Here is a 24,340-nt window from a genome sequence, read left to right as displayed (position 1 = left end):
AAGACGCTAGCCGCAGGACAAGCAAGCACCTCCAGGGCATACAGCGCGAGTTCAGGCCACGTGTCCAGCTTCGACACCCAGTAGTTGTAGGGGGCAGAGACGTCACGGAGGACGGTCGTGCGATCGGCTACGTACTCCCTCACCATCCTTTTACAGTGCTCCCGCCAACTCAGCCTTGACTGGGGAGCGGTGACACAGTCTTGCTGGGGAGCCAGAAAGCTGTCAAAGGCCTTAGAGAGTGTTCCCCTGCCTGTGCTGTACATGCTGCCTGATCTCCGCACCTCCCCTGCTACCTGGCCCTCGGAACTGCGCCTTCGGCCACTAGCGCTGTCGGATGGAAATTTTACCATCAGTTTGTCCGCCAGGGTCCTGTGGTATAGCATCACTCTCGAACCCCTTTCCTCTTCGGGTATGAGAGTGGAAAGGGTCTCCTTATACCGTGGGTCGAGCAGTGTGTACACCCAGTAATCCGTAGTGGCCAGAATGCGTGTAACGCGAGGGTCACGAGAAAGGCATCCTAACATGAAGTCAGCCATGTGTGCCAGGGTACCTGTACGCAACACATGGCTGTCCTCACTAGGAAGATCACTTTCAGGATCCTCCTCCTCCTCCTCCTCCTCCTCAGGCCATACACGCTGAAAGGATGACAGGCAAGCAGCATGTGTACCCTCAGCAGTGGGCCAAGCTGTCTCTTCCCCCTCCTCCTCATCCTCCTCATGCTCCTCCTCCTCCTCCTCAACGCGCTGAGATATAGACAGGAGGGTGCTCTGACTATCCAGCGACATACTGTCTTCCCCCGGCTCTGTTTCCGAGTGCAAAGCGTCTGCCTTTATGCTTTGCAGGGAACTTCTCAAGAGGCATAGCAGAGGAATGGTGACGCTAATGATTGCAGCATCGCCGCTCACCATCTGGGTAGACTCCTCAAAGTTTCCAAGGACCTGGCAGATGTCTGCCAACCAGGCCCACTCTTCTGTAAAGAATTGAGGAGGCTGACTCCCACTGCGCCGCCCATGTTGGAGTTGGTATTCCACTATAGCTCTACGCTGCTCATAGAGCCTGACCAACATGTGGAGCGTAGAGTTCCACCGTGTGGGCACGTCGAACAGCAGTCAGTGCACTGGCAGATGAAACCGATGTTGCAGGGTGCGCAGGGTGGCAGCGTCCGTGTGGGACTTGCGGAAATGTGCGCAGAGCCGGCGCACCTTTCCGAGCAGGTCTGACAAGCGTGGGTAGCTTTTCAGAAAGCGCTGAACCACCAAATTAAAGACGTGGGCCAGGCATGGCACGTGCGTGAGGCTGCCGAGCTGCAGAGCCGCCACCAGGTTACGGCCGTTGTCACACACGACCATGCCCGGTTGGAGGCTCAGCGGCGCAAGCCAGCGGTCAGTCTGCTCTGTCAGACCCTGCAGCAGTTCGTGGGCCGTGTGCCTCTTATCTCCTAAGCTGAGTAGTTTCAGCACGGCCTGCTGACGCTTGCCCACCGCTGTGCTGCCACGCCGCGCGACACCGACTGCTGGCGACTTGCTGCTGCTGACACATCTTGATTGCGAGACAGAGGTTGCGTTGGAGGAGGAGGAGGGTGGTTTAGTGGAGGAAGCATACACCGCCGCAGATACCACCACCGAGCTGGGGCCCGCAATTCTGGGGGTGGGTAGGACGTGAGCGGTGCCAGGCTCTGACTCTGTCCCAGCCTCCACTAAATTCACCCAATGTGCCGTCAGGGAGATATAGTGGCCCTGCCCGCCTGTGCTTGTCTACGTGTCCGTTGTTAAGTGGACCTTGCCAGTAACCGCGTTGGTGAGGGCGCGTACAATGTTGCGGGAGACGTGGTCGTGCAGGGCTGGGACGGCACATCGGGAAAAGTAGTGGCGACTAGGAACTGAGCAGCGCGGGGCCGCCGCCGCCATCATACTTTTGAAAGACACAACCCTCCAGGCTGATAAATTTGGCTATGTGCACGTTTAACGCTTGAGCGTGCGGGTGTGTGGCGGCGTACTTGCGCTTCCGCTCCAACACTTGCGCTAGCGACGGCTGGACGGTACGCTGAGAGACATTGCTGGATGGGGCCGAGGACAGCGGAGGTGAGCGTGTGGGTGCAGACCAGGAGACGGTAGTGCCTGTGTCCTGAGAGGGGGGTTGGATCTCAGTGGCAGGTTGGGGCACAGGGGGAGAGGCAGCGGTGCAAACCGGAGGCGGTGAACGGCCTTCGTCCCACCTTGTGGGGTGCTTGGCCATCATATGTCTGCGCATGCTGGTGGTGGTGAGGCTGGTGGTGGTGGCTCCCCGGCTGATCTTGGCATGACAAAGGTTGCACACCACTGTTCGTCGGTCGCCTGCACTCTCAGTGAAAAACTGCCAGACCTTTGAGCACCTCGGCCTCTGCAGGGTGGCATGGCGCGAGGGGGCGCTTTGGGAAATAGTTGGTGGATTATTCGGTCTGGCCCTGCCTCTACCCCTGGACACCGCACTGCCTCTTGCAACCTGCCCTGCTGCTGCCCTTGCCTCCCCCTCTGAAGACCTGTCCTCAGTAGGCGTAGCAAACCAGGTGGGGTCAGTCACCTCATCGTCCTGCTGCTCTTCCTCCGAATCCTCTGTGCGCTTCTCCCTCGGACTTACTGCCCTTACTACTACCTCACTGATAGACAACTGTGTCTCATCGGCCTCCTCACCCACTGAAAGGTCTTGAGACAGTTGCCGGAAGTCCCCAGCCTCATCCCCCGGACCCCGGGAACTTTCCAAAGGTTGGGCATCAGTCACGATAAACTCCTCTGGTGGGAGAGGAACCATTGCTGCCCAATCTGAGCAGGGGCCCGAGAACAGTTCCTGGGAGTCTGCCCGCTACTCAGAATGTGTCATTGTAATGGAGTGAGGAGGCTGGGAGGAAGGAGAAGCAGCAGCCAGAGGATTCAGAGTTGTAGCAGTGGACGGCGCAGAACTCTGGGTGGACGATAGATTGCTGGATGCACTTTCTGCCATCCACGACAGGACCTGCTCACACTGCTCATTTTCTAATAAAGGTCTACCGCGTGGACCCATTAATTGTGCCTCTCTCCTAATCCCGCAGCAGTCGGTTGCAATACACCTGGATCAGGAGCTCGGCCTGTGCCCACACCCTGACTTGGGCCTCCGCGTCCTCGCCCGCGTCCACGTCCTCCAGGCCTACCCCTACCCTTCAGCATGGTGTATTACCAGTAGTGCAGAAACAGAACGCTGTAATTAAATGTGCTGCTTATTGGCCTGTGGTTGGAGGCTGACTTCGCTTACAGAACGCCAGGAAATAATTTTGCGCAAGCCTGCTGTAACACTTAGCTGGCTGCGTAAGAATTAGGAGGACTACTACACCCAGCAGAGACCCAGAACACTGAGGACAGTCACAGGCAGTCCAAATAGATTTTTTTCCCCAAATGTTTTTGCAAAGGCCCACTGCCTATATTCAATTAATATATCTGTTCTCTCTCTGCGTCACCGCTAGTGGCCCTGGAGTATGTCAAATAACTGCAGAGTGTTGCACTGTGGACTGGAATACAGCGGTGATTTAACAGCCAACACAGAGCCAGGAAATTATTTTGCGCAAGCCTGCTGTAACACTTAGCTGGCTGCGTATGAATTAGAAGGACTACTACACCCAGCAGAGACCCAGAACACTGAGGACAGTCACAGGCTGCCCAAATAGATTTTTTTCCCCAAATGTTTTTGCAAAGGCCCACTGCCTATATTCAATTAATATATCTGTTCTCTCTCTGCGTCACCACTACTGGCCCTGGAGTATGTCAAATAACTGCAGAGTGTTGCACTGTGGACTGGAATACAGCGGTGATTTAACAGCCAACACAGAGCCAGGAAATTATTTTGCGCAAGCCTGCTGTAACACTTAGCTGGCTGCGTATGAATTAGGAGGACTACTACACCCAGCAGAGACCCAGAACACTGAGGACAGTCACAGGCAGCCCAAATAGATTTTTTTCCCCAAATGTTTTTGCAAAGGCCCACTGCCTATATTCAATAAATATGTCTTCTGTCCCTGCCTAACCACCACTTCTGGCCCTGGAGTATTACTGCAGGGCGCAATGCTCTGCACGGCCGATATACCAAAAAAAAAAATGGGCAACACAGCAAAAAGCAGCCTCCACACTACTGCACACGGTTAGATGTGGCCCTAAGAAGGACCGTTGGGGTTCTTGAAGCCTAAAATACTCCTAACACTCTCCCTATAGCAGCTCCGGCACCAGCAGCACTGTCCCTGAACTATGTCAGAATGCATCTGTGGCGAGCCGCGGGAGGGGCCGATTTTTGTACTCGGGTGACACCTGATCTCGCCAGCCACTCACTGCAGGGGGGTGGTATAGGGCTTGAACGTCGCAGGGGGAAGTTGTAATGCCTTCCCTGTCTTTGTATTGGCCAGAAAAGCGCGCTAACGTCTCAGAGATGAAAGTGAAAGTAACTCGAACATCGCGTGGTACTCGTCACGAGTAACGAGCATCTCGAACACCCTAATACTCGAACGAGTATCAAGCTCGGACGAGTACGTTCGCTCATCTCTAGTTATGGCCAATGAATTTAGGCTTCTTAATTTGGGTGATATGTGAGCAGCCTAGCCTTCCATGTAGGAATTACCATCCTTGTTTAACTTTCTCCCATTGGGACCCTAGAGAGTTACAGCTGCATCATTTTTTTGTGCTCCTTGCCTCCCAGGCCCACGTTTCTTTGTCCCAAGACTGCTTTTGAGAAGCTTTGCCGGGGCACCAGATCCGTCCACCAGGATCTATCTATCTCACACACGCTTCTCCAATTCCCTCCAGACCAACTACCTCCTATGTTCTTACTGCAGTGGGAAACTAATCTGGCATTGTCCCTATCTTCTGATCAGCAACTGTGCATCTTAGCACAAAAATTGGCTATTAGTCTTTGCTTTGAAGAGACCAATTGTAAGATATTATCCCGTTGGTACAGGGTCCTGACATGCCTCCTTGTGCTTATGCCTGCAGTAATCCCACTAAGTTGGAGGTGTGGTAACAAGTAGGGCTCCTTTCTCCACATTTTCTGGTCATGCAGGGTCCTTTCTCTCTTATGGGAGTCCAAAAAGTTAAACATTGGTTGTGGGCCATTCGATCCACCTGTGCTCCTCCTTCTCCATCATTGCAAGACTCCTTCGGTGGTATACAAATGCTCCCTGCTGTGTTATTTCAGAATAACAACCAGAGCCTGCATCCCTTAACTTCGGAAAAAGTAGACTGCCCCCGGCATGGCTCTTTGGCTCTTCAAAATGAATTATGTTATGTACATGGTAGATCTTACATCTACTCTGCATTATTTCTATGAGCATTTCTAAACTTGGTTTATTGGAATTCCAGCTCTCAGCAGATTATTCTGACCTCCTTCAAGATTCATCCAGTTGAGCTAACCCTTTTCTTGGCTTGGAGTTTCCCATGCATTACACCGTGTCAGCTCCCCTCCCCTTTTTTCTTTTTTTCTTCTCCCCTTTCATTCACTCTCTGTTTTCTTGCTCGTTGGGTCTCTTGCTCTGTTCATGTTGTTGTTTTGTTTTATTGTTAAAAATCCTGGTTTGGATCTCAGGGGTGGTTGGGTGCTTCCCTACTGAGTAGCCTATTTCCAGGCTCTCGCCTTTTACTATCCATGGGTCAATATTTGTTTGTGGATTTTATTCCTTGATGCTTGGTCTATGACTTTGTACACTCTTATAAGAATTGGGAGTTGCAGCCAATCAGAGGCCACAGCATCAGCACCCGTTCTCCTTTCATCAGCGCTTTCATCCTAGGCGCCGTGATGCCAGAAGTTCAAAAAAGCAACACTGTGGCGTCTGATTGGCTGCAGTGGCCACCTAACATCTGGTCTGTGCTAACAGCTGGATCATCACCAAAGCCGCTCTGCTGTTTCCTGGGAGGTAAGTACCATTTCTTGTGTTATTTTATCACAGGCCGAGCCATTTGTTATTTTTTTTATACTCTGACAACCCCTTCAAGCAGAATCTAGCATTACCGAGGTTATATAAGGTAAGAAAGAACTGGTGACATTCAGAGACAATGCTAACTGAGTCTGTGGACTGTGCCTGGAATTGCAACTCTGATTCTTTCACTAGGTTTGGTTGAATTAGGTTTATGTAAGTTAGTCCTTTAAGAAAAAGTGCTGCAAAAACACTACACTTATGTGCGTGCAAATACACATACGCTCCGATGAAGCCAGCCTAAGGCCAGGTTCACAAGGGTGTGAGCACGATTCAGCCACACAAACATGCCACAGCCGAAATGCATTTACACCGACGTATTGCTCAGGTGTTTTTTATGTGTGCAAATGTACTGCGCACGCAAATATATAGGACCCGAATCTCATTCATTTTGTGCCTATATGCTTTGCAATTACGCAGGTTTCCTGCATGTTCGTGGCGCATTTGCGCAAACCCATTGATTACCATGGACCCTTGTGCTGCGCAAATGCGCAGAAAATAGAGCATCTTGTGTATTTCTTCATGCAACCAAATTGCAAGCACAAAATACCAACATGTGAATGAACCCATTGAAATCAGTGGTTGCTATTTATTATGTATTGTGTGTGCAATATGCTTGGCAAAATGAGATTGTTCCCAGCAAGAGAAACCAAGTCATCTTGTAGATATGATACCTTTTAACGGCGAACAAAAAAAACATGATGTTAGTGTAAGCTTCCGAACCAACGCAGGGTTCTGCTTCACGCTAAAATGAAATAGATACATATTTATACACACATACTTATGACAAGGCACAGACATGGATGTGATTAATTTGCTCTTAAAAGGATACTACCGCAGAAATACAAACATCTTTAAAAAGTCTGCTGGTCTGGTGACCCCCCCAACACTAATTCAGAGACCGTAAAACCTTCACTTCCTTATCGTGTGTCTGCACCTCAGCCTACTGAGGTCCAGATGTGTACTTTTTTTCGGGGCTTTGCGCCGTGTTTCACGCCTCCCCTTGAGTATTTGCGGACCTCTAAAAGACTTCTATGGGGGCTTTTGCTGTGCAAAACTCAGAAAGACAGAGTAGGTCATCCTTTTTTACGCATGCAAAAACATGCGCAAATATGGTTGTGTGAAGAAGCCCCTAATCTGCTGCAGATTTCCACTCTATTACCCATATGCATATATCCGTTTTTTCATTTGGAATTTTCTGCGCTTTTGAGTGTGTCTTGCAGAAATATTCCACAATTGTGAAGGGTTCCTAAAACCCTGTGGTGGCGTTGTAGGTGGTTTTAACACTTGCTAACAAGTATCAATGAAGTCTACAGGTGATTGCTGGGGGTACAAGCAGTGGGACAACCTGTAATCAGGTGGCTTTCAGGGAACTCCTCCTACAAAAAGTGATCATCCAAAGCAGATAACCCCTTTAAATTATTTGCTTTCTTCTATGGCCGAAATACCCAATACGAGTATTCATAAAACTGCAATGGAAATGTGTCATCTATAGTAAAGGCTAATCAGAATCTAGAAACTGTATAATCACTGCTGTAAATCTCCAAATAATGACATCATCGAGTTATCAGAGTTATAAAGGTACTTTGCTCTCAAGCCTAGATACAAGTGCTCCACAGTCATCTTAAAGGGGTTTTACGGGACTTTAATATTGATGACCTATGCTTAACATCCTCACCGATCAGCTATTTAAAGAGATATCACACTAGTGAGTGCTGTGGTCTGTCCATTGTATACTAGGCACAGCCCACACATTGCATAGCAGTGGTGCCTGGCATAGCAGCACAATCTCATTCAGGCCTCGTTCACACAAGCGTGATTTTAGCGCATTATAGGCGAGTGAAAAGATCCTGTCTATTAGAACCAATGGTTAGCGCTGCTACATCTATAATAAGTCTACAGTGCTGTCAACTATGGCTATATGGTGTATTATAGGACTATGTGGACTATAGTTATGTAGTATATTACTGGTACATAAAGAGTTGCCCAAAAGTTCACAATTCTTTTCCTTGAATAGTATTTATTTAGTGTAGAAAATGGCCTTATTATACAAGTATAAGCAAAAAACATACAAATTTTGTTATTACAGCCCAATGTTAAATGCGCCATTGAATATGGGGTAATGTATCCCTACTGTACAGGAGAAGAAGTCACCAATGAGTTCCGTGAACACAGAGACTTATACAGGTTGGAGAACACTTAGGTGATTTCTAATATTCAATAAAGTGGAATTCCCATCTTGGCATTTTGTGGGTCTGGATGGTAAAACCCAGCGCTCTGTTTCCGATCACCTACTGGAAAGAGCCGAGTGCTTCAACTGAGTTCATGCTACAAAATTACACATAAACCTTGAGGGTCCGGCGATATGCCCGCGACTCGTGAGGTTTTGTAGCCCATGTTTCCCTATGGAGCCTTCCTTTCTGTTGCATCGCACGAAAATGAGGCTTTTGTGCAATGCGATGCAACTTTGACAGTAGCAAATGCATAAAAAAAACCCCACACATACATCACCTTAGACGCGCTGCCAGCCCGACAGCAGCTTCTCCCCAGGTCCCGGCACTGATCTTCTTTTTCTCTTCTGGCTGGGGATTCAAAAATCCCCACCTCTGTGATTGGGTGACGCTTAGCCAATTACAGCAAGTCCTCAATGAATAGCAGTGATTGAACCAATCACAGCCATTCTTTGAGCACTGGCTGTGATTGGCTAAGTGGAAGCCAATCACAGTCAGCGCTTCCAGCAGGCAAGGATTTTTCAATCCCCGCCCAGAAGATGAAGAAGAAAATCAGTTCCGGGACCTGGGGAGAAGCTGCTGTGGCGCCCCGGACAGCGCGGGAGAGGTGATGTATACTATTTTTTTCCTTTAGTTACAGCTACAGTTAGGGCTTATATTTCAAGCCCCCCCCCCCCCAAAAAAAATCCTCACATGTGATGCTACAAAGGCGCGCAACTTTGTAGCGTCACGTGCAACTTTGTAGCGCTACACGGTGCAGCGATGCGATATCGCTGTGATTTTCTCACGCCAATGCCGTGTCGCCCGTGTGAAGGAGGCCTTATAGTAGGCGGTACAGTATTCCTTCTAATGAACAGCTCTGATTCTGTAGAACCTCCTTTTTAACACTAAGTATAAACTTACTGTCACTGATTGATTGGTATGAAGCTCTCATTAATAACAAACCCAAATTACCTTCATCATCTTCATATTAGCCCCTCCCATCCTGCATCACGTAAATATGTATCATTGAGTTATGGAGGGTGCATGGAGTGGGCTTGTTTAAAAAAAAACAAAAAAAAAACGTTTCTTTACTTTTTAAACTAAGGTAAACATAAAATCACTGAGGTGAGAGAAAAACAGACATTATTCACTAAAAAGGAAGCCAATAATACAACACCGGATAGACTGCAGGGCAGGCTCAATCGCCATAAACCCTAGTGGAATGCAGAGAGCCATACTATGATATGGAGGAGCTACTTGTTCTGTGCAGACTAATGTGCAGTCACTCAACTCAACCCAGCTCAGATTGGGGAGGAGTGACTGCAAACAAACACAGTCTGCACATGGGAACGGATACCAAAAACGCCAACCACAGATAGGTGTGCCACACTATACAGAAGTGCGACCCTACTGGTAAAGCAATGGATTGCCCTGTATCTCCAAGGTGGGTCACACAGGCTGACATCTTGGGCTGTAAAAGCTATACCGTAATGCAATTGCATTTTTTTTCACTGCTTTTTTCATTGGATTACCCAATCAGGGCATTAGCTTGCTGGAGGCGGGGTAGTCAAGCCCCGCTTCAAGGAAGAAATGCTCTGTTGGGTTGAAGGAGGACACAGCAGCCTGCAGCAGCGACTGAGACCAGCGGGAAGACCAGAACGCTGGTGGTAGGTGAGTATTGTTTTTTTTTTTGCATGTAGCCTAGCTAGGGCTTATTTTCAGGGAAGTGCTTATATTTCAAGCCCCCCATCCAGAAATTGGGGTAGGTCTTATTATTGGGAGAGGTCTTATTATCAGGGGAAACACAGTATATTCTAAAACACATCTTTGTTGCTGTAAATGACCATACAGTCAGGGTTGCCAATTCCTGCGCAGTCTGTAAAAATAGGGGATTTTTTCCAGTGTCCATGAAAAGAAATACATGCATCCGCAATTTTTTTTGAGGCTGGTGGTTCTTGAGCAGATTATTATGACTGTAATTATCATCATTTTATAGCTCACAGTGAATGCTGGTAATGAGCTCTTATCAGTATCTGACCTGTGACACGTGTCACATATAATCTGTATAACTTATTCTGGGCTTCCTATGTGTCTGTAGAAAATGTTGGCTGTCCATAGTTTTTGGATAAGTTGTCGAAAAATTCTGCGGGCAATTTTCCTTGACGTCTAAACATGAGTTAGTAGGGAGTATATACTGTAGAACAATGAGGGGTGTTATTGTAGGTGTAGATGAGTTCTGGTAGTAAGGTGGCCAAGGGGTTTTCTGTTTGGGTGGAATAGTCCTTAATAATTCTTGTATTGTTTGATTTGACTTTTCACATAATCCATTTCCTTGAGGATGGTATGTGGTCGTTCTGAGTTTCTTACAATTATAGGTGTCACATAATTCTTAGAATAGTTGGGATTCAAAGGCGGGTCCTCTGTCAGATAGAATTTGATTGGAGCATCCATAGTTTAGTATAAAGTGTTTCCATACAATGGCGGCTGTAGTTTTGGTGGTCAAATCTTTTACTGGAATGGCAACAGTGAACTTAGCATAGCGATCAATGAGAGTGAGTATGTAACTAAGCCCGGACTTACTAGTTTCCATTTTCAAGTGATCAATGGCTAACAGTTCAAGTGGTTTGGTAGAAACAATAGGGTGTAAAGGGGCTTTCTGATCAGTTTTAGATCTCCTGCGAGTTTCACAAGTAGTACATTCGGTACTTTTGTATCTTGTCACCACCACAATAGGGTGGAGACCTACATTGAGAGCTAAAGGCTAAGGTGCACCCTCTGAGGTCCTCATTGGCTGCCGGCAGGAAGGTCCTAGCAGGTTCTAGCAGCATGGGGATGTAGTTATGGCTGGCTGGAGGGTTAGGGTTAGCTTCAGTGTTAGGCTTACATTATTAGCTGTACAACCGCAGTAACATCAAAGTATTCACAGCAAATAATGTAAGCCTTACACAGAAACTAACCCTAACCCTCCATCCCAGTAATAAATCATTGGCCACGCTGGGAGTGGAGGTGGGAGACTGCCGCCGATGGATCGAGAGTGACAGCAGGGCCAGTAAGGGGAGATGCAGTCACAGCAGGGCTGCTGGGAGGGCACAGCCGGCGGCTACAGTCAGAGTGGGGGCAGGAGCAGCCCCGCCACAGCAGATGGCAGTGGTCACCTGCTTGTCACTTGTCTCCACTACTACTTCCGGTGGTGACAAGACACAATAGTACCGTACATTCAATGTTATTTCGCATCCCTATCCAATAGAAACGTTGTCTAATGATTGCTTCTGCTTTATGAACTCCGAAACGTCCAGATTGGTCGTGACAAGCAAGCAAGACTTCATTGCCGTCTCTGCAGGGAATTAGTATTTGGTGTAAGCCATTTCCTGAGGCTGGGTCGATGGAACTTCTGAAGATTAGGTTCTTTTCGAGAAAGTCTTTTCCTTTGTCTCTACAGACGTTGTAATTCTAAGTCCATACATTTATGTAAGATTCCTTTGGGAATGATTCCTGTCGTTAAATAATCTTGCATATCTCTGAAGGTCCTGCTATCTTGCTGTAAGAGAAACCATCTTTGCAGCGTGCCTGTAGCTTCTGATAAGGAATTAGAGTTAGTAAATACAGCTTGACAATTTTGTTGGAGTAGATGAGGTGTAAAGTCTGGCATTTTAATATCTTCAAATAGGTCAATTTCAGGGGAATGATCTACTGAATCTGTTAGTCTACAGAGAGCATCAGCATTTGTGTTGCTTTTTCCGGTACGGTCTTCGACTTTAAACCTGAAGTTGGCCAGTCCGGAGAGCCATCTTTGCTCCAATGCGCCATCTTTGTTCCTGGTTTGGCTGAGTTCAAATGGGTGTCTGGGTTGTTATCTGTGTAGGCAGTGAAGGTTGCAGCAGCTAGATAGTCTTTAAATTGTTCAGTGACTGCCCAGATTAGTGCAAGTAGCTCCAGTTTGATAGAGCTGTAGTTCTGATTGTTTCTTTCTGAGCCTTTTAGAGAACAGTTGGCATATGCAATGACTCTTTCCTTCCCTTGTTGCATTTGACTGAGTACGGCACTTAAACCTTTGAAGCTGGCATTTATGTATAGATTGAATGGGAGCGTATCATCGGGGTAAGCAAGTATAGGAGGGGTTGTCAATTTTTCTTTTAACGTCTGAAACGCTTGTTCTTGTTGTTTTTCCCAGTTGATGGGCAATGGTCTTTTATGGCTGTCTTTGGGATGTCCTCGCAAAAGAGGGGCTGCAATTTGGGCAAATTTAGGAATGAATCGTCTATAGTACCCCATGAATTCTAGGAAGCTCCTGACATCTTTTAGTGTTTTGGGGGTAGGCCAATTTTGTACTGCAGTGACTTTGCCTGGATCTGGGTAAACTCCTTCTGCACTCACAATATGTCCAAGGTAGCACACTCTGGTTTGTAGCGAAGGTTTGATTTTTAGGCCATTAACTATGAGAACTTGGAGTACTTCTCTAAGGTGCTGAAGATGATCTGTACCAACTTACTATGACATTAATGAGCTGAGAACTTCTGGGGACCAGTATTTCTCAAAATCACATTTCTGGATAGTGGTCACTTGTAAACCTGTATCAAGCAGAGCGGGGATGGTATCCCATCCACATTAATCATTACTTCCGGGTGGAGGTCGACATACTTAGATATCTCCCTTTGGGCATGGGGACCTATTGTTTTTCCTCCTGGGGTACAGTCCTTCTTCCTAGGAGTTGTGCATTTAAACGGAAGCATGTGTTAATTTCATGTCCGGTTTGGCGGCAATGTTCACAAAATGGCCGCAAGGGGTGTGGATAACATCCGGTCGGCATAGGTAGTCCAGGCGGTAGCCTGTGCTTAGGTAGTAATGGCTAGGGGGTAGCGCGTGGACTTTCCATCTCACTAACTTTTTTGCACAGGGCTGCAACCCGAGTCAGTTCAGTCATTTGTCGCTACATCTCCAGTAACGGTTCAGTGTCACTGCTAGGTTGTTCAGCCTGTATGCTCACGTCTCGCTTACGAGGGCGGGACAATTATCATCACACAGAAGGTTAATCCCCTGTTTAGGCTCCTCCCCCTCAGCAGTCTCAGACTCTGTACCCAGAATATTTATGGACAACTCTTTAAACTCAAGAAATTTGTTGACGGGGTGCTGTACTGATAACATCTTCAGTTGACACCTAAGAGTTTCAGTTAATGAGCCATCAATGAATTGCCTTCTCAGGGTCTGATCAGCACCAGCGCCTCCTTAGGCTCGGCACGCACTACGGCTTCATATCTTCCTGTAAGGACAATGCGTACTATCTTCAAGTTTCCCCAAACTTCGGTTTCTTATTGAAGAAGCGTTTTTTAATTTTGGACCAAAAATGGTCTGCAATCCCGCAAAGATGTCCTCTACCGTCTTTTAATGCTCACACAGCCATGTTTTAACTTCCCTGGCAGCGGCTCCCTCTAACTGTCTCATAAGGATTTCTATTTTCTGTTCCGTTGCTAATGGGTATGGCGCTCGCTACCATATTTGTGTAACCAGGGCTCCCTTAGACTGTAGGGCATTGTTAAAGGCGCGCAACTAGAAGGACTAGTAGATGCTGGGGCAGGATCTGCAAGCGCTATGACAACTGACGGTGCAACAATTGGTGAATCCGGAGGGACTACTGGAGCATCTGCAACATCTGGCTGGATGCCAACAGGGTTATCTCCATTATCTGACATTTTGATTGGGGATTACTTGCAGTTTTGAAAAAAAGATTTTTTAAATTGGTGGTTGCACTTCTGGTTTTGCTGCATTACCGCAACCATGTGTATGCGGCACAGAGACGGCTTTATTCTGTTTGTGATGCCAAGGCTCAGCGTATGCAATGGCCCAGCTGGGCGTGCCAAAGTGGGTGAGACCACTGGATTTTTAAGATGGTTGTCACGGGTGGGACCTCGCCACCCTTGCTGGCTTTAGAAGAATACTGCTCACTCGGTTGGCTCTACCTCTCTGTATGCTCCTCTCTCCTCCAACTCCTCACTCCTTCTCGCACTGCATACTAACTCCTCCTTCACTTCCTCCCTAGATTCCTGCACTTTCTCTCTTCCACACCCACTCTGCATAAGGACTCATTGTTGCAGCCGTGTTGAGCCCTGCACCTCATCTGCAGGCCAGACCAGGTTTTGGGTGTGCCCTTGCTTCTCCGGGAGGTGAGGTGTGCGGTAGCTGCAGGAGGAAGGTCAGTCAGCACCTGGTGCTGAGTAGCCTGGCTCCTATTTAAACAGGGCCAGAACTATCTCCTGTGCTGGTCAATCACTTCAGTTGCATTTTGGACAGCGACGGAGCAACACAGCTTGGCGGAAGCTCTCCATGCAAGCTAAGTTCTTTTCTGTTTTGTTTGGTTCTGTTTCGCTTCTATTTTGTGCTAGGGCTCCCTGATAGGGGCTTGTTAGTGGCCCAGGCACGCGTGCGGGCTCGCACTTGTCAGAGCAATCGGTCCGCCGAGTAGGCAGGGCCCCCTCCCGGGTTAGGGGACTATAGGGAGAGTATTCCCCATAGTGTTATGTTTCCTTTGCACAGTTGTGCCTTTGATTTATGTTATTGAGGTTGCACGTCCGAAGGACGCAACACTCATGTAATCGTTTCCAGCCTGGGACTCATCCACCAATCAATGGAGGCGTGACAGACAGCCAATAGGAAGCCAGCTATTTGCCATGCTAAGCTCTGAGCTTAGGAAGGGGAGAAACAGGGTTTCTCTAACCTGCAGTACCTTCTATGCCCAAGGGAAGCACATGGACATGTGTGACATGTGTTCTGCAGGACCCTCTGGGCCACTACACCTTAAAGGTTTAAAAAAAAACCCTAGGGCCCATTCACCCCTGCGTTAGGGCATTCCATCACAATTCTGTCATTCTGTTCTATGTTTGGAATAGAAAAACAAAATGATACATTTCCGTTTTTATCTCCATTGCTTCCATTTAATTAAATTGCCCTTTTTTTCAGAATAAATAGTGTAGTCTGTGAGGAAGAAAACTGACCGCAATCCATTTTTTAACCCTCATTATAAGCAACGGTGAAAAATACTGAAACGTTTAATTCTATTTTTCTGCTACAAAAACAGAACAGAGAGGCATAAATGTGACGGGTGCCCTAATAGAGGTGTGAATGGACTTTAATATTGATGGCCTATCCTAAGGAAAGGAGTATGTCTGATCCAAATCTAGATATATTTGCTGCGTAAATTTGACAACCTGATAAAGAAAAAGGAAGTGATGTAGTCTGGATTAGGGTGGTGTTTGGAGGTGGTACTGAAGGTAATCTGTAATATGAGTAACAACAATTTGATATCTTTTAGCTTACTGATTCTACACGGGATCCTTGCTGTATAATACTTTACTGATCTTTCCAGCATGATATGGTACAATTCATTGTATTTATTGCATTTTAGGCACAATCTTTACAATAAAGCAGTTTATTTCAATATATTATCACATTCTATGATGTGTTGACTTATGTTGGTTTACGGCCCATTCCCATCTGCATCGGAGGCTCCATTCAAAGGGCTGATCCATGACGAAATCCCAGAAGAAATAGTACGGCATACTGCGCTATTTTGTCCAGGAAATTTTCTGGCAGAATGCTGGAAGCCAGATGGACCCCGTTATAGTCAATGGAGTCCATCTGGTTCCGTTCTTGTCCAGCATGCACTCCATCCAGCATTTCCGGGATTTTCAGTGTCCAGTGTGAAAGGGGCCTTAAAGTGTTTATATATATATATATATATATGTTTTGTTTTCTAGAATGCCGCTGCAGCAACGTGGTCTGAATTTTACAAGAACGCCAGTGACCTCTCCGCACAATATCCAATAGATGACGTCACGAACGACACGGTGAAATTACAGCTCATCTATCTGGGAAATAAGGGATCAGCCATTCTACCAAATGACAAATACGCAAGAGTAAGTAGAACGGCAAAAGCAAATGTATCTAATTCTAAACTTGCGCATCACAATCTTTGGTGATCTTAGCAAGGGTGCATTCACCCGGGCGAGAATCTTTCACGAGTTTTATGCATTACACATAAAACTCACACGAATACGAAATCCATTTTGAATGGATTTATTCACATTTCCTCGCAGCAATGAGGAAAAGAAAATCTCTGCACATTCTGTCTTTGGGGGTTCCCTTGGAACGCCTCACCCATTGTTTTCAATGGGACCTTAAAATACATCACATGGTACTTGCGATGTGCATTCGAGTACGATGGGATGTTTCCCACAGAAATCATTGGGAAACACTTCCGATCCTTTGATCCCAATTTCGCAGAAGTGATGCCATTTCTGATTAAATATGCCTCGCATCCATGTGAAAAACGCACGTTTGCAAGCGTAATATCGGGCCGAGTTTCTCGGCCCAATATTGCGCTCGCCCGTGTAAATGTAGCCTAAGGGTGAATTTGCGCAGGCGATTTTCAAGTGTGTTTTCTATGAGTTTCACAGAAATCTCACATGAAAAGAACTCATTTTAAATGGGTGAATTCATACGGGCATTTGTTTTTAGAAGAATCCCAGCATGTCCTATGTTTTTTGGAAGTTCTGTTCAAGAATCAGCCATTCTTCCCTACAGAAAAAAAAATGTAAATGCGAATTTCATGCGTGTGGATGAAATTTTATTTGTTTACTATTGGAACAACATGTGCTTTTGAGACCGTTGCAAAAATCTCAGGTGCAGCAATGTGATGCATTTTCATCGCACTCAAATGAAAAATTGTGGTTTTACGAGTGTGAATATACCCAATTGGGGTCTTTTTTTCATTTCAAATTTGTAATATGTTTCACAGAGGCTTAAGAAAGCACTAAATTAGAATTCACAGAAAAAACTGTACAGAAGAACAAATCTGTAAGAAAAGCCAATAAAGTTTGCCCTCTTGTCACTGTGCAAATACATAGGAAGATATTTCTGATAATTGGAACACTGGGAAATCAATGGTTATATAAGTAAATTAAACTGTTTCTTTGGGGGGGTGAGGAGGGGCACTAACATTGATTTTTACTTGCCATAGTTTGCAGTGCTTTGTAATATGCCCATAGCAATTGGGAAATTATACTTCCATAGTTCAAGGTGTGAAGTGGTTGCCCAGTTGGGATCTAATGATGGCCTATTCACAGGATAGGGCATCAATTGTAGAATTTTATTGGTTTTTCACACAGAACACCAGTCAGTTGTTCACCGGGGTGACGTGCTTGTGCCCTGCACTGATTTCTGCAAGAAGTAGACATCTTCGTTCTTACTGCTTGGTATTGCAGGCAAATTCCTATTAATTTCAGCAGAAACTTTACTTGCAATACCAAGCCCTTCCTGACTTTATGCTGCATTGTGGGATCACGTGTCTAATTACCACTGCGGGGTCACTTGTCTAATTTCCATATTTTCAATTGTGAAAGGCAGATGTCTCCAATAAATGAGCCATTCAGTGTAAACTTCTATGTTCATCTATATCTACATTAAAGGGTTATTCTGGGAATAATGTATTGATGGCATATCCTCTGGATAGTTCATCAATAGTTGATCGGTGGGGGTCCACTTCTTGGAATTCCTGCCAATCAGCTGATTGAACTGACAGCAGCACTCGGGTGAGTGCCACAACCACTTCAGTCCATACCAGGTACAGCACCCTACATTGTACAGGGCGGGCCATGGAAAAGTAGCCGGCATCACACTCTTTCATTTCACACAGCTTTCATTTCCTATACAAAAGAGGTAAAATGAAAGCTGTGCCGTGATTGGTTGTTATGGACACAAAGACAGATTTTCTATTAGACAGCCTGTATAAGAGTGCAGTGCCGGGATATTTTACTGTGGCCCACCCTGTATATTGGCTGTGCCGAGTATTGTAGGTCAGTCCCATGCATTGAGCTGCTCTCAGGCCATGCGACCAATGAACATGACATCACAGGCCAGAGAAGATGCTGTGGTGTTCACCCTATCACTACAGCCTCTTCAATCAGCTGATTGGCGAGGATCCTGAGCGCTGGACCCCAATTATTGATAATCTATCCTCAGGACAGGTCAGTAATAGTTTAGCCCCAGAAAACCCCTTTAGCACATAGACATGTTACATTATATACATATATTTTTTAATCTCTCAGTTAACTCATCAGTTTGCGCAATCTGTAAGGTTTTCCGTAATTTCTTAGATGTTATCAAAATTATGTATTTGCAGCTGAATGCAATTTTAAATGAGATGAGCACAATTTACAGCACACAAACTGTATGCAGTCCGGATGGAACCAGATGCTTGGCCTTTGAACCAGGTTTGTTATTTCACAGCACCTTTATTAATTTACAGAAGATTATTTGTATATTAACTTCTGATGAAAATAATGGCTCAGGCCAATTTAGGCTATGGCCACCTCTATATAGGCCAGTTTCACATGAGCAAATTACGGACACAGTTATGCACCTGTAATACGGATGAGTGTTCTGGTAACAGGTAAGCATATATTTGGTGGGCGCCTTGTTTCACTCATTAGGAGAGCTTTAACCCCTTCTGGCTCCAGGGCGTAAGTTTACGTCTTGGGAGCGGGGTACTTCCCGCAACAGGGCGTAAACTTACGTCCTGGGGATAGCGCGGGATCACATATGATCCCGTGCTATCCCGCAGCGGGAGTCGGCATCGGAGATGCGCCCCCAGCTGTTAACCCCTTCCCTGCCGCGATCTAAGTAGATCGCGGCAGGAAAAGAGTTCACAGAGGGAGCGCTCTCCCTCTGTGTTTTGGCTGGCTCTCACTGTATAAGCGATAAGGCATGGCAGAGCCTGTGCACGGAAAAAAGCGCTTAAAAAAAACGTTAAAAAACTGAGGCAAAATGCTAATTTTTAGCATTTTGCCTCACTAAAAACGCAATAAAAGTGATCAAAAAAGCCATATGTACCCGAAAATGGTACCAATAAAAACTACAGCTCGGCTCGCAAAAAATAAGCCCTCATAGAGCTCCGTACATCAAAAAATAAAAAAGTTATAGGACTTTGAATGCAGTGATTTAGAAAAAAAAAGAGATTTCCATAAAAAGGGTTTTTATTGCAGAAAAGTGGAAAAACCTAAAAAATATGTAAGAATTTTGGTATCGTTGTAACCGTACCGACCCGCAGAAAAAATAGAATGTCTCATTTATGCTGCATGATTAACGCTGTAAAAAACAAAAAAAAAATCTATGGCAGAATTGATGCGTTTTCTCTCCCTGCTATCATAAAAAAAAAATAAAAGTTTTACAATATAGTTAATGTACCCAAAAATGACGTCAATAAAAATTACAGTTCGCCACGCAAAAAACAAGCCCTTACATGGCCGCATCGACGGTAAAATAAAAAGGTTATGGCTTTTGATAAATGGAGAAGAAAATCCGCCAAAAATTGTTGCGTCCTTAAGCCCAAAATAGGCCATGTCATGAAGGGGTTAAACTAGAACAATATGGGAAGGGAAGTGAAAGGGCAGGTAAAAATATACAGCTAATGAATACATTTAAGAACCTCGCTATTAGAAGTGGAAAGAAAGAACAAAGACAAAAAATTCAGAAGGCAAGTAGAGGAGCAAGAGACACCGATCACAAACTAACATCTTTCTACACAAATGCACAAAGCATGGGAAACAAACAAACAAGGAGAATTAGAGCTCCTAACACAGGAAGAGAAATATGATGTCATAGGCATCACGGAAACGTGGTGGAATGATACACGATTGGAATACAAGGCTTGAAGAATACAACTTATTTATAAGAAACAGACCTAAAAAAAGGGAAGGAGATGTTACGTTCTATGTTAGGAAAACATTAATCTTCACTGAGCTTCAAGCTTCAGAGCATGGGAGTTCTGTAGAAACTGTTTGGGTATGAATACAAGGAGAGAACAACAGAAAGTACACCATTGTAGGTATTTACTATAGGCCACCTGGTCAAGCAGAAGATATTAATAAACTCTTTCTACATCCATCGGATGGCCAAGCTCTCAAAAAAGCATGACATAGTGATCATGGGAAATTTTACCTATCCAGACATTTGTTGGGAATCTCTCTCAGGTAAAAGTAATGGATCCAACAAATTATTATCCGCTCTTGCTGACTTTATCTTTCAAAAGGTAGAAGAAAAAACAAGGGGATCTGCTATCTTGGACCTAATTCATGCCAACAGGGAGGGAATGGTTGAGGAAGTAAGGGTGGATGGGACCTTAGGAGACAGTGATCATGCTATCCTTGAATTTTGTATAAAAAGAGGAGGAAGACCTAAGAAGACTCAGACCTCAAGGTTGGATTTCAGAAAAGCAGATTTGAATGAACTCAGAAAGAGGAAAGGAAGAATCTAATGCCTGGATGTTCTTAAAGACAGAAATGTCCAAGAAGGTTGGGAAATATTGCAAAATGAGATTCTCAAAGCACAATAATTAACAATCCATAAAAGAAAGAAGAATGGGAATCATTTAAAGAGACCACAACACAAAACTTGCACACATGTTAAAAAGGAAGAAAAATATGTTTATCAAATGGAAAGAGGGTGGAATATCTATTTTTTTTTTTTGGGGGGGGGGGGGGTATGTCAAAAGCAAAAGAAAAGTCAAAGATTCTATTGGATTCTTACAGCATGAAAATGGTGAATTGGTTAAGAATGATGTTGAGAAGGCCGAACCTTTAAATTCCTATTGATCTGGATTATGATTTCTCCAGCAGGCTTTGGGGTATTTTGTCGCTTTCCGAATTGAGTATCGTGTGCACACATCGTCGACCAGAATCAGACACAAATGCTTGTCTAAAACCGGGAGAGTCTCTACAATGTGTAGAGGCTCAAGCCTTTTATTATAACACATGACAACCGCCCTTCAATGGGCGTGCAACAGATTACATCAGTAACATATAAGATTCTCATTTGTTGGATCATATAGAATCCCCCACCTCTCTGCCCACCCCCTTCCAAGTGTTGAGGCAGCATGGAGTTTTGTCCTAGCTGAAGTCATCTCCCTGTAGTGATGAATCATTGTTTACCTAGCTTCAGGATGAGGAGTGGAAGGGGGCTAGGTAAACACTCAGTATTAAACACAGGATATACACGACACTATGGCCCTTTAACTCTTAGAAACTGGTTGAGCAACTTCTATGTACTTAGAGCAAATACATCACCCATCCATTGGCTAGCAAATACCATGATTAGATTGTGTGTGTGTCCTTTAAACTCTTGAGCTAAAAGTCATTACAACAGCAAAATACATTTGGGTTATATTAATCGATAGACATTTTATAATAGCAATCATCATGTCTATCACAATCCCCCCTTAAAATGTCTATCCTCTAATTCTCTATCTAATTTTCACAGTTTTCTGCGCATGAGCCTATAACTGGAGCGCGTTGAAGGTTCGTTTTAGGGTCTTCAAGGGGGTGTAGGACTTGTCCACTCCTTCTGGGGATGCATTCAGCAAACTCATGGTGGGAGCGGCTTTTCCAGCATCAGTTTCACAGGTCTCTCTGACACAGGGGATAACACAGCAGACTAGAACAGAAAAGGTAACCATCAGTTCACATACAACAGCGACGCCCGTCTGTGCCAGGATCCTTTACCACCCGCTCATCCATGGCGAGTGCTGGTCCCAAAAGTTAGCTCTTTTTAGTTAGTGCGGTCAGCTTCTTAATCGCAACTGCGTCTTTACCCGCGGGTCACGTGTCGTCTAGGATGTAGGTATGACAAGTCTCCCCTATCATCTTTCAGACACTCCCCTTTTTAGCTAAAGTCGTCTCTAAGGCCATTCTATTTTTTTAAAAAGTCATAGTCGAGGTAGGTCCTATTGGTCGACTAGTCCCTATAAGGCGTCTCTAGTATAATTTATAAACCACTGCTAATTATAATAAACATAATTAATCCAGTCAACATTTATTTACCATAATGACCAGGAAAATGGACTCGAATCTAGTTTTAACTTGGTCTCTAATTTTTAAAACTTGTCAGGTATCCCCCTTGGCTATCCTATGACGTCAATGTACATGTGTAGATCAAAACTACCACCAGGGGTCTCTCTTCTCGCTCTAGCATAATGCTACAATACTAGTAGCGTGCACAGGTACGCACGGTGTGGGACTCCCTAATCTTCACCCACACCAATGTCCCTCCTGGAGATAGTCCTAATGGTGAACACGTCCAAGTCGCCTCACCCTTGCGTCAGGGTTTTCCCACTGCCCGTAAGTCCCTACTCCTAGGAGGGGGGGGATCCCTACCTCACCTCAGAGGGAGGCCATGGATTCCCTGGGCTCATTTCCGGGCATCCATACCCTCTATCTGTACAAGTTAACACCCCACAGGGTGTGACCTCGCCGGAACCTAAGGTCTTCTGCACTATCCCTAGGCAAATGGGAATTCCACTGACAATCCATCTTAGGAGATCGGGGCAGGCACAGTACTAGTACATTTCTCCTTTTCTTTGGTAGCGTACGTGGTTGGCATTATCAGAACTGGCTCTTCATCTTTTTCAAACAAGGGAAACGTTAGTGTCTGACAGGATGTGGAGGAGCATAAGGGCTTTACTAAGGCACACTCCCCTGTCCAATTACCCTCCAGGCGGGTCCTCTACCTCATGTCTCCACAAAGTCAGTAAACGTCTCCTAAGGACTGGACCTGATTCTGCATCTATTCCCCTCCTATCATACTGTAGGAGGAGCAATACCCGTTGGCGAGTTCCCCAAAAATCTCCCTCCACCCTGCCTATTTGCCTGGCAGGTGTAGTTTCCAGGGTAGTCAGTAATACTCTCTCCGGTGCAAAACACTTAAGTAGTTATAGAGTATTCCTTCTTCCATTTCTCACGGACAGTGTAATTAGCGGAAATGTTCGTGAAGAGACTAACAAACCACTCTTCAGCATCTACAGGGAGATTTAGGGGGACCATCCCCGAGTGTAGTCGGGCACTACCGCACACGCAACAGTTAGACCTGTTGCTCCTGTTAGCATTGTACCTCATCATCTCCAACCAGAGATTCTGGTCAGAGTAGCCAGTCGCTACTGTCAAGGTGTCCTCAAAAGGTAGGGTTGGCTATGATCATCATGTTCGTCAAGGTCTTTATCTTACGGCGGAGGGGGTTAATTATGGGCACGGGACTAAGTGAAGGCTTCCATTCGGATGCATCTACCATACCCCTTATTTTAAACTTCCCTAAGGGATCTGTCCTCCCGTACCGGTATGTCCCCAGACTATAAGTCTCCCCGTCCCCCGGGCTTGGATCTCCCATGGTTAATGTAAAAACCGCATTAAAACCAAGCAACATACTAAGTTCAGCCTTCCAATACCTGCTGTCCTTATTATTCTCAAGGAGGGTTATACGACTAATTAGGGATTTCCCGCTCTTATTTTTCTTATTTAAGGCACTTCGCGGTTTATAGGACTAGTCTGTTCCTGCGTTCCATCCCACTAATCCCCAATAACGGCAGTCTTCTCCCCAGACGTTATCAGTGGCACGAACATATTGTATTCCCCGGGTATATGAGTCATATAACCAGCTGGACTGAGCTAAATCTGGCCTGCGGTGGGATCTTGTGCCTAGACACGGGACCACAGTACAATAGTCGAAGGAATATGCGGCTACTTGAGCATTGGACGAGTTATACTAGAAGGTAACCATACCCTCATATTCTTCCGACTAAGGATTCCAGTTGCCACCCTCCTCTCTCACTAGCCCTAACCAGAGTAATGTCTTTGGCACAACTAAGATTGGTCTCCCGGATCTGAAGCTTTCTTACAGTATAAAGCATGGATCCATGTAAGTCTTTCGGCTAGTTTCACAGCTGTGGCAGTAGTCAGAAGCACCTGGTAGGGGCCATCAAATCGGGGCTCAAGAGGGTGCTTCCTGAGGAACTTCTTGACGCACACCCAATCCCCAGGCTGCAAGATATGTGTCCCAGTGTCTGCCTCTGAGTCTGGAAGAGAACACCTGTGCATAGGCTTTGGTTAGTTCTTTAACAACGGAAATCACATACTTAGTCAACACATCAGATTGTAATTGTAACTACTGAGGATAGTAACAACCTAGCCTTGGGGCTAGCCCAAACAATCTCGTAGGGAGATAATGTATAATCCCCCCTGGGTTCATATCTAACACTGTATAAGGCTATTGGATGACAGTCTTTCCAAAGTGGCGTCATTTTTAAGTATCTTACTTTTTTAGCGTGCCACTATGTCTCTCCACCTTTCCA

The 24,340-nt window shown here is 45.6% G+C and overlaps 1 protein-coding gene across 1 annotated transcript in view; it reads left to right on the top strand.

Moving 5' to 3' along the window:
• The window catches only part of ACE2 (angiotensin converting enzyme 2), a 63,606-nt gene that overhangs the window by 2,699 nt on the left and 36,567 nt on the right, over window positions 1-24,340 (top strand). The window contains exons 2-3 of the mRNA XM_066599466.1: window positions 15,924-16,082; window positions 18,347-18,437. Of these exons, the coding sequence (XP_066455563.1) occupies window positions 15,924-16,082; window positions 18,347-18,437 (250 nt within the window). The remainder of the gene's footprint in view (window positions 1-15,923; window positions 16,083-18,346; window positions 18,438-24,340) is intronic.

This window comes from Eleutherodactylus coqui, chromosome 4 (genome assembly GCF_035609145.1).
Source record: "Eleutherodactylus coqui strain aEleCoq1 chromosome 4, aEleCoq1.hap1, whole genome shotgun sequence".
Taxonomy (NCBI): Eukaryota; Metazoa; Chordata; class Amphibia; order Anura; family Eleutherodactylidae; genus Eleutherodactylus; species Eleutherodactylus coqui.
This window is presented reverse-complemented; position numbering and strand designations above follow the sequence as displayed.